Source organism: Gracilinanus agilis, chromosome 3, assembly GCF_016433145.1.
Source record: "Gracilinanus agilis isolate LMUSP501 chromosome 3, AgileGrace, whole genome shotgun sequence".
Lineage (NCBI taxonomy): Eukaryota > Metazoa > Chordata > Mammalia > Didelphimorphia > Didelphidae > Gracilinanus > Gracilinanus agilis.
The window spans coordinates 182,961,340-182,975,442 of record NC_058132.1 but is presented as its reverse complement, the minus strand read 5'-3'; the positions used below and the strand labels follow the sequence as shown (position 1 = coordinate 182,975,442).

The 14,103-nt window shown below is 35.2% G+C and overlaps 1 protein-coding gene across 2 annotated transcripts in view; it reads right to left on the bottom strand.

Annotated features, from left to right (window-relative positions):
- The window catches only part of DYNC2H1 (dynein cytoplasmic 2 heavy chain 1), a 390,998-nt gene that overhangs the window by 49,923 nt on the left and 326,972 nt on the right, over positions 1 to 14,103 (bottom strand). For both annotated transcript variants that reach the window (XM_044668721.1, XM_044668720.1), the window contains 2 exons: positions 12,724 to 12,933; positions 3,164 to 3,253 (listed from right to left, as the gene is read on the bottom strand). In XM_044668721.1, coding sequence (XP_044524656.1) covers positions 3,164 to 3,253; positions 12,724 to 12,933 — 300 coding nt within the window. The remainder of the gene's footprint in view (positions 1 to 3,163; positions 3,254 to 12,723; positions 12,934 to 14,103) is intronic.

Sequence of the window (14,103 nt, the reverse complement as noted above, 5' to 3'; positions counted from 1 at the left end):
TTGCTCTGTAAACAACTCTCCAGGGAAGCTAGGGCACAAGCAGATCAGATTACCAACAAGGAAAAACTTTCTATGATTAATTTTATAGCTCTTGTTGCTTCGAGATAGTTGGGGCAGTTCCCTTGCATTGTAAGTGGCCATCTGCATCCTTGTTGACTGTATTGGAACTGGAGCATGTAAGTTACTTTCATTGCTGAGCAAAAACTACCAATGGATAGGATAACTTTCTTATCTTGATAGAATAACTTTCTTATCTCTTATAACTTTGAGTTACTATAGATCAGTGGTTCCCAAACTTTTTTGGCCTACCGCCCCCTTTCCAGAAAAAATATTACTTAGGCCCCTGGAAATTAATTTTTTTTAAATTTTAATAGCAATTAATAGGAAAGATAAATGCACCTGTGGCCATCACCGCACCCCCTGGATCGCTGCAGCACCCACCAGGAGGGAGTAGCACCCATTTTGGGAATCACTGCTATAGATGATGGTTTCTTTCTTGGCTGAGACTAAGCATGGATAATAGATTAGAATAACATTTGAGAAAGATTCACCTAAGATAAAGAATCAGATAGAATAAGAAAATGTGTCTTAATATAATTCTCATTCTCATTGCTTCAAAATGAGAAGAAATGCACCAAATGAATAAGAATTGCAGAAACAAGAAGAGAAATAAACTTTTTGTCACAATAGAATTACTACTTTTAAAAAAAGGTTATTCACTCCACCCTTCTAGACCTCTTTCTCACTCTTTTTCTCTGAACCATTTTGTCAGGCTAACTTTTGTTGATTCATTTATTCTTGCTTTGGCTGTGGTGATTTATGTTGTTTCTACAAAATCTCTTCTTATAGTGAACTTCCAAAAATGGAGGAGAGAGCACTGGGCTTACTTATCCTGAGGGAAAGAATAAGCAGCTTTCTGAAATAGATGATAATTTAGTAAAAGAAATAAAGTGTTTCTCTAAGGAGTGTAATGATATGTGTCATTTCTCTTCCCAAGAAATTATCCAAAAGGAGAAAGTATTCGACAGTGCTAACAAAAGAAAACAAAACTACAATTGCAAAGTAATAAATAAAAAGGATGAGGGTTGAAGATCAGAGGGTTTAGATGTCAAGAGATCATTGGTGGCCTTGCAGAAAACAATTTCAGTCAAGCAGTGGTGAGGATGAAAGCCAGTCTAAGAGGTTTAAGAACTGAGTGAAAATTGATGTCATTGTCTTGTGGAAAGAACACTTGCATTGGTAATTAGGAGGTTTCTGTCCTAGTTTAAGTGTCCTTACTAACAAGTTATAGGACAATGGCCAAGTCATTTATCTTCTTTAGATCTCAATTTTCTCATGAAGAATATAAGAAAATGGACTATATACTATCTAAAACCTTTTTAAGCATTATTAGTATGTTAGTATTCTAGTAGTATTATTACATGTAACACATTACCAAGCAACAACTTTTTGAAGAACTATATATGACTTAAATTCTTTTGGTTCTACCCTGCCAGTCTTAACCCAATTTTCTTATCCACTATTCTTCTATAGGCTATAGAGGTTGTAAAAAAAGTATTTCAGGAATGGCAACTCCAGGTATTCATTGATAACTCCTATAACAGCTTTCTATTTCTCTTTCCTATACATTTATTGTTGAATTTGATAGCTCTGGTGCTAAGTTACCATCATGCTAAAAATGGTGCCTATTGTTTTCAACAATTATCAGTAATAAAATGTGAATGTACACATACAAGCATCAACATTAACTATACGCAACAAGATTGTTATTGGGCAGTCAAGATTCTGAATTGGATCTATTTACTCATGATGAGTAGTGCCTGAATCCAGTTTGAACTCCTCCTGGTACTAGTTGACATGAGACAAAGTGCTGTGACTGTGCTCTGACTTGGCCAGGAATCATTTGACCTTTGCTGTTTGGGAGAGGAGATATTCACTCTTTTTAAGTGTCCTTTTTAGAAATATTTTTCAAGTGTGGTTAACCAAACCAAACTCAATCCATTAACAGCAACAAATGCTATTCCTCCATCTCAGTCTATAAATGAAAGAACACACTCTTCTATGTGTTTCCCCTTTATAATAAAACAGGAGGTGTTCCAAACAAGACTCTAGATATCCTAGTGTGCAGCCAAGTTTTATCAGAAGCCCCTAGCAAATCTCATTAGCTCAATAAATATAGTTCTCTAGGGTTGTTTTGTTTTTGTTTTTTTGCTGCCCCTATAGAAATAGACCAGTGTCCCTTCAACCTTTGCCATTGGGGTCCCCATTTTCCAGGAGCATAAGAATATGATTTATCTTGTAAGAGTCACAGATAGACATAAAGAGCCAATTGAGAAAAGGACTATAGGAAAAGAAAAACATAATTATTCTGGCTAAGAAATCACAGAGAGTTCCTATTCAATAGAAATCTCATGGTAAGCTGTAAATTCAGCAAATAGTCTAGCTCCTTGGAATGGTAGGTGATGAAAATACAGCTATATAAGCAGTACATTTATTTTTTTACCTGCTGAGTATCTCTCTCTTCACTATATCTCAGTTTTTGTGCTACAGAAATGATACCACTAACTACAACTGCAACTTCTTGCTCTGTGTGAGGCTTTGGCTGAGCTCAACCTGAGCTCATTTTATGTCATCTCCTCCATTTTGAAGATCTAGTGATTCCCTGTTACCTGCTAGCTTGAAACATAGGCACTCCTAATCTTCTATATTTCACAATTGCTCTCATTTCCTAAGTCATTTCTTTTTCATACCAGATGAGGGGATTTTACCTTCTCTTCTTCCAAATCAAACTACCCCATCATCATCACCCCAAATATTCTTGCTCAGGAAAACAGGTAGACAAACCACAAACAAGGCCCCTGACACAACAGTCTTTCTACCCATTTTGAAAGACGTATGAGAAGGGAAGTGGTCTTTGCCACTGAAAGAAAAAATAACTCTTTTGATTTGTAATATAGGGTTGGGCTGTCAGCAGGTGGCAGCTTTTCCAATACCCTGAACTCAGAATCTGCATTTTTAAAAGGATGAAAATGTATGACTACATAAAAACATTTTTAAAACAGCAGTTATTTTAAAAATTCATCTGGATCCTCTGGTTAGGGTGCTTCTTAAATCTATTTTTAATATATTTGCAGGTTGACAATGAATAAAAATATAATTTTACCTGTATTGCAAGTGCACGAGCTACAAGACCTCTAAGATATTGTAAGGGATCTTCTGGGCCTTCCCACTTGCTCTGCCATATTAGAGGACACTGTAATAAAAAAGTCATAATTAATTTAACACATTAGTATCTTTTGATTTCAATATGACAGCTAGAAAAGCTTCTTAAGATCGCTTAATATGGGCAGATTTTATTTAAAACACATTTACTTCTACCTTCATAATCTCTCCCATTTCACCACTTCTCTCCATTCAGGCCCTCAATATCCCTCACCCAGAATGAAATAGTCTCTTTATTTTCCCCCTTGCGTCAAGTCTTTCTCTACTCCAGTAGGTCATACAAAGTAATTTTCCTTAAGCACTAATCTGACTGTGTAACACCTCAAATCAGTTAATTCTAGTGGCTTCCTAAACAATAAAACCTAAGTCTTGCTTACCTTTTAAAGTTCTATAAAACCTGGCTCTAGCCTATCTTTCCAGCTTCCCACAATAATGCAAAATGTATCCAACATGGCCCTCTTTTTGTTTCTCATACAGGACAATCCATAACCAGTCTTCTTGCCTTTACACTCTTTTATATATACATGAACACTCCCCTCCATACTACCACCTTATGGAGTTCCCTTCTTCCTTTAAAACATCTTATACCTGTAATACCACAACTAGGTCTAAAGAAAACATAAGAAGGGGGAAAGGATCTACTTAAAAATATTTATAGCACCTCTTTTTGTGGTGGCAAAGAATTGGAAGTTGAAGGGATGTCTATAGATTGGGGAGTAGCTGAACAAATTGTGGTATAAGATGGTGATATACTATTGTGCTGTAAGAAATGATTAACAGGATGATTTTGGAAATATCTGGAAAGAAGTACATGCTGATGCAGAGTGAAATAAACAGCACCAGGAGAATATTGTTCACAGTAACAGTAATATTGTGGGATGATCAGCTGTGAAACACTTAGCTACTCTCAGTAACACAATGATCCAGGACAATTCTATGGGACTAATAACAAACAATGCTGCCCACCTCCAGAAACAGAACTGTTGGAGTTAGACTGAAGATCAAAGCATGCTATTCTTCACATTAGTTTATTTATGTTTTTATTTGGGGGCTTTTGTTTTTATGAGTATTATCTTACAACAATAACTAATATGGACATATGTTTTGCATGGTAATACATGTATAACCAAGATCAAATTGTTTACCAGCATGGCTGGGAGGTGGAAAAGAAGAGGAGGGAAAACTGATTGAAAATTGTTATTACAGTTAATTGGGAAAATAAAATATCTTAGAAAAAAAAATTAAAATAAAACGTATCGTCTACGTCAGTGGTTCCCAAACTTTTTTGGCCTACTGTCCCCTTTCCAGAAAAAATATTACTTAGCCCCCTGGAAATTATTTTTTTTTAAATTTTAATAGCAATTAATAGGAAAGATAAAAATGCACCTGTGGCCATCACTGCTCCCCTGGATCGCTGCAGCATCCACCAGGGGGCAGTGGCGCCCACTTTGGGAATCACTGTTCTACATGAAACTTCCTGATTCCACCAAATGTTACTGTACAAACTTCCTTGTATTTTATGTACATTTGTTTTTATGCACTTTATATTTATGTTGTATGTATTTATGTATGTGGTTGTTGTCTCCTGTATAAGAATATCAAGTTCCTTGGGAGTAGGAAATGTTCTGTTCTTAGTACTTTTATGACCAACACCCAACACAATGTCTGGCAAATAGTGGGCACTTAATACTTGTTGCTGCAAAAGTCCATCTTTTTAATGCCTATATTCTCTTCATAATGCTACAATTATGGTTAAAATAACAGAATACATTGATTTAGAGAAACAAGAAATTTATAAGTCTAAAGAGTAATAAAAAGAAATGCTGTGAGTATAGGTAGCCTAAATATTAATATTAATATTAATAATAATCCACCACAAATGGAACAGGATAAATGTAAGGAAAGACTTCATTAATGACTCTGTAACACCCAGAATTTTAACCAATAAATAAAAGAAAGCCATTTCTCTGAGTATAATATCAGTTATTAGTAGGGGCATGTGCTCTCTTACTTAAGGACAGGTCAATCATACATGGCCCTATGCAGAAAGAATAGGAATAAGAAGCTGAAAGCCTTAAAACAGAGTTGTTTCTTCCTTCTGATTGGCCTGATAGTACATCATCTGGACCTCCCCAAGCAGTCCCAATTGGTGGATATTTTAAAAGTGGAGGTGAACTTGGAGATCTCAACTCCTTGCTATTACTTTATTATAGGGAAGGAGAAGGACTGCTCTTCAAGTGGGTGGATCTCTACAGCTTCAACAACCTAGGGAAACATGGTTAATCCACCCTGGAAAATCAGCTAGTTTATGAAACCCAGCTTCCTCTAGCAACCTTTGGCTAGAAAAACATCAGTTGTCTCAATCTGATTGCAGACTGGGTCACTCCAAATCAAGATGACTTATACAGGAAGGACAGGGCATGAGCTTGCATAGCTTTTGGTGGGGAGTAGGGAAGGTTCTTGTTTATAAAGAATAAAGGTCTCTACTTTGCCTTAAGAAAAAACATGGGTTTCATCCCAATTACTTGCTTTGGGGCCTGGGAATATTTGCCTAGAGAACTGAACTGCCTGACCTTCAGGAGATGTAGTTGAGAAAATGAATGGATTCACATCAAAATATTGCTAATAAATAATGCAATTTGAAATTAATTTTACTCGATAGGCATGTCCAGAAAATTTGGTAAGCTGGTCATGTAATCAGAACAAGGTACAATAGATCAACTGTTAAATGGAATTTGTACAATATTAAAAGACTCAGTGGCAGACCTTCAGCTCAATGAAAGCATTCTCTATGAAAGATATTGAGTGAGGTGATTCTCAAAGTAAAATATCTGGCTTACCTCAATATTTTCAGGGCAGAGGCAACCAGTTTTTTTATTCTGACTAGGGAAGAGGGTGTAAAGGCCAGTTTTGTTACTTTTGGTGACTTTTTATCTAAAAGTCCTAGAGAGAGCCAGGATAAGAGTGACCAGTAACAAGGAACAAAGGGCCCTAAGACAGTTGCTTTATAAAGAACAACTGAATAACAGCTATTCTCAACAATACAGTGATCCAAAACTATCCCAAAGTACTCACGATAAAAATGACATCTACTTCTAGAGAAAAAGAACTGAGTCTGAATCCACATCAAAGCAAACCTTTTTCACTTTCTTATTTTTTTTTCTACTTGAGTTTTCTTCCACAAAAGGATTAATATGGAAAAAAGGTTTTACATGATTGCACATGTAAAATCTATAAGAGACTTCTTACAATCTCAAGGAAGGTGGAAGGGAGGGAAGGGGGGAGAGTATTCAGGACTCAATATTCTTTGAAAAATTGTTGGAAACTGTTTTTACATGTAACTGGGAGAAAATAAAATAAAATTTAATATGAAAAAAGAATTGGTCTACAGTCTCCATGGCAGAGAATATGTTTACCCTTACTCATCACAGAGACCAGTAGGAGCTATTTTATATTTGCTATACAAATGTTAACCATTAACTCTTTATTATAGGTGATATTCAGGATGTGAGAAGGGATGTTCAGATATTAAGGGCTGGCAGAACCCTCAAGAACATTATTAAACAAGATAACTGAAAAGAATTTAAGGGCCCATTGAATCTAACCTGCATTTTAACAAGGATGCCCCCTGCAATATACTCATCATGTGGCCAGCCTTTGCTGAAAAACATAAACTTATACAAATCCTTCCTAAAACATGGTGGTCAGGACAGAACATATGATTCTATATGTGATCTGACCACAGCAGAGTAAAACTAACCCCTCCCCAATCCTAGACATTCCACCTTCAGCCTTTTATTAGCATTTTGTCTTTGCCATATTAAACTGCTGACTCATACTGAACTTGCAATCAACTAAAATCAATTTTTAAAGACAAATTCATGTTGCCATTATCTTCACATCATTAAATGTTAACATATATAATGCACCTGGTCATCTCTTTTGCTAAAAAACTATTAGCTCTAAAAGCAGAGGACCTGAGTTAAGATTCAGTCTTTTAACTTCCCTGGTCATTATTTTCATCATCTGTAAAAATAAAGGCATTGGGCCAGACTGAGGACTCTACAGATCTAATCTGAATCCTAGTACCATCTGGGAGATAATAAGTTTCTTAAGAGCAAGATTTATGTCAAAGTTATCTCTATACCACTATTTGCACTACGTACAGTCTTGCACATAACTATTCAATAAATGGTTGTTGAATAGAAAAAGTGCCTCACGTGTATATTTTATTAGAAACCATAACAAAAGAGTCATACATTGTATACAGATAAACGTTTTTAAAAAGCAGATGGACAGTTGTCTTTTTTTTAAAACCCTTACCTACTGTCTTAGAATAAAAACTGTCTATTGGTTCCAAGGCAGAAGAGCAGTAAGGGCTAGGCAATGGGGGTTAAGAGACTTACCCAGGGTCACACAGCAATTGTTTTCTAATAACTTAAGTGTATGGCCTTCATAAAAAGGGATAATTTCATTGAGGAATTCTAAGAATTTTGAACTCTATTGAACTATTTGAACTAAATTTTTTTTAAGGTTTTTAAACTGGAAAACTTCTAAAGAATATAACACAGATTGAGACTATATTAGTTAAGTCCTTGCCTCTTATTAATTAACTCTTGAGCTTTACCTAATTTTGGTGGGCAAAAAACCCTGTATTTCTAAACAATGTGTGGAAATATTGAGCATTATTTAAGAAGCCTGCACTTCAGAATATAGCAGAAATTCAGAACCTCAGAACTGCAGAACTGGAAAAAATCTCAGAGGAAGCCTATGTTAGTATGAATCCTCTCTATAAGACATTCACACATAGTCAGACTTTGCTTGAAGACATCTAATAAGAAAGAAAGGGCTACCTCCAAAATGAAGGCCAGACAATTTTAGGATCAATGTGTTGATTTAAAAAAAAAGGCTCTTTCCACCAAGCCTTAATTTCCATCCACTGTACCTCCCTCTGTCCTCTGGAAGCAAGCAAAACAAGTATAACTAGTCTTCCACGTAAAAAAATGGTTCTCTTGTGCCCCATAAATCTTCTCTCCTTTAGCCTAAACATCTCAAGGGTCTTCATGCATGATCAATGTCTTACATGTCCTGCTCTTGAAAACACTCCAGAGTTCTAAAATGTGGTATCTAGAATTTAGCACAATGCTCCAAATATGATCTGAATAAGGAAGAATACAGTGATACAACTGTGGAGATCTCTTTATCATCTCTGATAATCTGATGACAGTTTAGTTGATAAGGAAATAAGGACAGGACAAGGGAAATGTCTTTTACTTCATGCTTCCAGCTCTGGCTCCAGGAGCATGGAGTTTATTATATATGTTTCAAGACTCATTTCACACAAAAGAACCTCCCCCCCGAAACTTTGCAGATGCGCAGAAGTTAAAACACAAAACATTGGCTTCAGAATAGACCAAGGCCAAGGCTGAATTTTGACTAGGTTCTTATCAGAAAGCCAAGTTGGGGAGTATCTTGGCCTTGGCTATAACAGGCAGCAGCATTCCTTACTGTGTTAAAAGTGTTAACCCTTTAAATTCAGGTTTGATAGGAACATAAAGCTTTTCAATAAGGTCACAATACATTTCAACAAGAAATCACAAGGACCACAAAAGGGGTCAAAAGAGGAGTCTCAGATGTTCATCTGTTTAAGACTCTGTTTCTCTTATTGGCCTCCCACATACAACTATTACATTTCTAGTTCGATATGCTTTTCTCAATGTGGATTAAGGTTATTGGCCAGATATTAAATCAAGTTGACGTTACAAACCACTAAAATTCCTCATATATTTTAAGACAACCTATAGTCTAGTGATGCCTTTCTAACCTTATAGTTCTAAATGTGATTTTTGGGTTGCATGTGTAAATGCTTAATCTCCATTAAATTAGATTTGGCCTTTCAAATTTTTTTCAGATCTTCCTGTCATCTGCATCAGAATTGCTAAAGTTTAGAAGGAGCTAGTGAAGGAAGTTCAAAGCAACAGCAAAGAGGGGGGTTAGCTGTATTGACTAAAAAGACCATGACATGCTTTCAAAATGTTTCTTCATCATATGTCCCAGCTACTGAACATGTCTTTAAAAGTCTACATTGGTTGATGAGCTCAGTTCTTTGTCCCTATCTCTTTGAACAATAACTTGGCACTTTTTGTATCCTCTCCACCCCTATTTTCCTCTTTATCATAATAAATTCTTTTTGGCCCATCAAATTTTAATAGTTGAGAAATTCCCATCCCTCCTGAGCTGACATCCTCTGTAGAATTTCACACTGTTTGATGCTATCTATACATTTTTAGAATGTTTTTAAATCTCTACCCAAATCTAGGGTGAATGTCAGATTATTTCCCACTTTATACTTTTTTGATATGTCACATTCAGAGACAGAGCATCCACTTCCCAGCAAGATTTCAATCAGCTGTTACTCAGCAACTAGTTCATGAAGGTAAAAATCAGGTGAAAAATTCAGGTCTTATGACTGTTTCTTTTTGAAGAATGAAATTCTCTCTACTCTGCATTTACTGGCCCTACTGGTTTCAGTTTCATGGAACTAACCCACCCAAGATAAATTCATGACTTCTAAACACTCACCACCATGCTGTTGACTCAATCCTTGACTGACTCCTCCTAATAACTTGATTTATAGAAGGCAAAAATCAGACTCAATTCATTCCTCTCTGCATATACTGTCCTACCTGGTTTCAACTCCATCACCACATTTTCTTGACTCATTTTTTTGTGTTGTCTCCCCTGTTAGTTTGTAAACTTGAGGGAAGAAATTATCTTTCTTTTTTATTAATTTCATTCCTAGTGTTAGCACAATGCCTGGCTGATAGTAGGTTTATAGGATTGGATTGGAGCTTTTTCATCAAAGTAGGCCAAGGAATTATTAGCTTCTCTAATTATGGCAGAGAAAGATCTCCAAAGATTTTCCAAATACTTAAAGTTTCCCATCATTATTATATTATATTTGTAATATATTTCCTAGAATCTTTATTATTTTCCCTCTTTCCATTCAGGTGGTCTATAGCACTAGTGTCTAAACTCAGACAGAAATAAGGGCCACCAAACTATAGATAAGGATCCTTGTGGATCACATATTGATTTTGAAAACCACACATTTAACATTATTTTCTATTATATTTTCATTTATTTTGTTATTAAAACTGTATTTTAACCTGTTTTGGATCACACAGAGGAGTATGGTGGGCCCTAATGTGGCCCTCAGGGTTTTTGACACCTCTGGTCTTTAGTTTATTCTGATCATACTAATGCTATGATCAGCATCTACATTGTTTCTGCCCCTGCTGATCTTCATCCAAATACTCCCACCATGATTATCCCTCCACAAGTTCATCTATTTCCTCACATGAGTACAACTTCTTTATATATTATACTATTTTACTTCCACTGTTTTGGTGGTAAGGTAAATAGAACTTGGGACCACCTAGAATCAGGGATATCTGCATTTAAGTCTGGCCTCAGACACTTATTACTTAAAAAACAAAACTAGTAAGCTGATTTCTTCTTGTGACTAGGCAAGTCAATTTCACCTCTGTTGGCCTCAATTTCCTCATATGTAAAATGAGAACCATAATAATCCCTATCACCCAAGGTTTTGTGAGGATTAAAAAAAATAATAATTATAAAATGTTTAGCACAGAATCTGACATATGGTAATAAGCATTCTCTAAATGTTCGCTAGATATAGCCTTCCAGAGTGATATTCTAGTCATTAATCTGAAATTTCTAAGATTCAGTAACACTTATAGAGTCAAATTTATTTTCTAGAGTTAGACTTTGTAGTTTACCTTGCTAGTAAACTTTACATATACTTTGTGCATTCATGTGTCAACATCTGACACCATGAGTTTTATCACTTGTTCCCATCTTAGATTTTGTAACATAAAATCCCTTCATATCAGAGTGTTAAGGCTTCTCAGAAATACATTTTATTCTGATTAATTTTAAGTATAAAGTTTTCTCTTGTAGAAAAAGTCTCAGAAGTCTTTATTTCCAGCGACAATTTCACTGACACAGAGATAATGATAATTTTTTATTTAAAAAAATACATCAGCCTTCCTTATATGCTATGGTTGCATCTATCTTTCATAGTTCTTTGCTCTTCCCTAAGGTATGAGCTTTTTTTTTTCCCCTTCCAAATCTACTGAAGATAGTGATACATAACGCTCTCTCACTGGAATATTCATTGTCTTAATGAGCTTCCATGACTGACAAGTTTCCCCTTGCTTAAAAACAACTGAAGATTTTTAAAATGCAGAGTATATGTCTTGTAGTATTTTGATAGCCATAACTAGTATAGATATCATGGGAAATACAGGAAAATAAAACCTGATTAAAATAAAACATAAATACAAAGAAAAGAGCCTCTAAAACAGGAATTCTTTACTTTCTCTGTTTAATTGGACCCTTCTATCAATATGATGAAGTCTATACACACTTGTTCAGAAATAATATTTTTAAATGTATAAAATAAAATACACAGAATTATAAAGGAAATCAAATATTTTGAAATAGTTACAAAATATTTTTAAAATAAGTCCACAGATCTCAGGCTAAGAATCCCTATTTTAATTTCAGCCTTTCCTCAGGATTACAGGAAAAGGGGCAACATGTACAATACGCATTTTCCCAAGATTCAGAAAGGAAATGAAAAGATATTGTATATTTGTGTTCTAAGTATAACATTTCCATTAATTTTGACTGTTGTGATTCTATGAGATGTTAACAAAGTGCGGGCAAGAACACAGCCATCTTTGCTACAGTCATCATTACCCTAGCCTTTGGCATATGCCATTCCTATAGTTGCTCAAAATAAAATCTAATGTACACTTTCTCCATGAACACATGCAACATAGAGTCATGAATAAAAAACATCCAGGAAAAGTCACCTAGTTGCACTTAGCTGTGACAACATGGTCTAATCTGACTTGTTCTTTCTCCTGTCAATATGTTTTATAGTGCAATCAAACACTAAGAGCAAAGCTAAGCCCAGGCAGTGATGAAGTCCTCCCCTGCTTTTATATGCTAACATAATGTAGCCAGGTAGTATAGTGGAAAGAGTAACAAACTTAGAATCAGGAAGACTTGAGTTCAAATGTTGCCTCAAACACTGACTAACTGTATGACCTGTACAAGTCACTAACCTCCCTTATCCTCAATTTTCTCATTTGTAAAATTAGGCTAATAATAGCATCTAGTTCATGGTTTCTGTGAGGATCAAATGAGATGATTTTATATGACATGCTTTGCAAACCTTAGAGAACTATATTGTTAGCTATTACCATTGTTACGAGATAATATTTATTAAAACGCTTAGTACAACACCTGACACAGAGTAAGTGCTTAAAGGTTCGTGTTCCCTTCTCTCATCACTGTTATTATGTGGGTTAATTCTTTGGAGAGAGAATTGGCATGAACTATGACAATCCCCTTTCATGCATTTAATAAGACGATAGAGAAATCTTTCCAAAATTACAAGTAGCTTACCTTTTGGTTTAATAAGGCACTTGCCAGTCTTTGTACTTCACAACTCAACAGTGTTGTGCCTCTGATCACTTTGCTAAGAGCTGCAAGTGACTGATGGACACTTTGTACTAAGCGAATGGCATTAAACTGTTCAAGAACAATGAAGGATAATATAGGAGATCCTTGTCGTTCATTAGGTGGAGACACTTTCTGGTGAATCAGGTTTGAATTCTAAAAGAAGAACATAAGTTATTTTATTAATATATGCCTGAGAATGTGATTACTTACAGTAAAAATTCATTGGCTTAAAAGGTTGAAAAAACACCACTAATTCATCAAAAGTACAATAGATTTTTTTTAATGTCTTTTTAGCTTTCTTGATCCTCATTTTCCCCCCTACAGAATAAATTTCCATCTTTATTGAGAAGTTCCATCTCCTAGATTTAGTAATAATTTTGTCACCTAAAGTAATTTTGCCTCACCCTCTGTTTATTTCACCATGGACCTGTACATTGTTGGGAACACTGAGACCATGGGAATCTATTTAGAGTTTGAGCAAAACTTAAAAATTCCTTAAATTTAGCTCCTTAATTTTACAGATAACTAGGCAGAGGCCTTGGCAGCTGAAGTGGTCTGTTCAAAGGTATACATTCACATCTACCTGCTAAGGAGTGGAACTGTACTAAAGGGCAGGAGAAAGGGACATTGTCTTCTTCTGTACAAGATCCCAACAAGTTTATGACACTCTGCTCTGTCCTCTGTGGGGGAACTGCTGGCATGATTAACAATAGTATATAAGACCAGGGAAATACTCAGGAAGCATCAAAAGTCATTTTCTGTTTATTCAACAGAATATATTCAAAAAAGAATATATTCAAAAGAAATATATGATCTCTGATATAAATACGGTATATTACTTTGCTATTTTTTAAACTATATGAATCATGTCTATATAGATTAATTAGCAAATAGATTCAGTGGTGAAGATGTGCTCAGCACTCCCATAGCTAGGGGCTATGGGAGAAATACAAAAGAACATAAAAGAAAGAATTAATGTCTTCGTGGAATTTATAAGATGATGTAAACCAAGAACAAAAGTGGCTGATATAAGATAATATGTAGAATTACACATTTTAAAGGTGAATGAATTCAAAGTAATAATTTTATTGGTCGTCCCCAACCCCACTTTTTATTAGAGAAACAAATTCAGAGAGATTAAGGTGTGTCAGCCATAGTCACCAAGTCAACCCATATCAGTTAACTTTCAATCCAATGCTATTTTCACAATTTAATTTAAAAAAAAAAACATTAGATATCTACTAACTTTGAGGTAGGTTGGAGGCAAATTTTAGAGGTCTTTATTTTTTTAAATCCTTACTTTTTGTCTTAGAATAAATACTT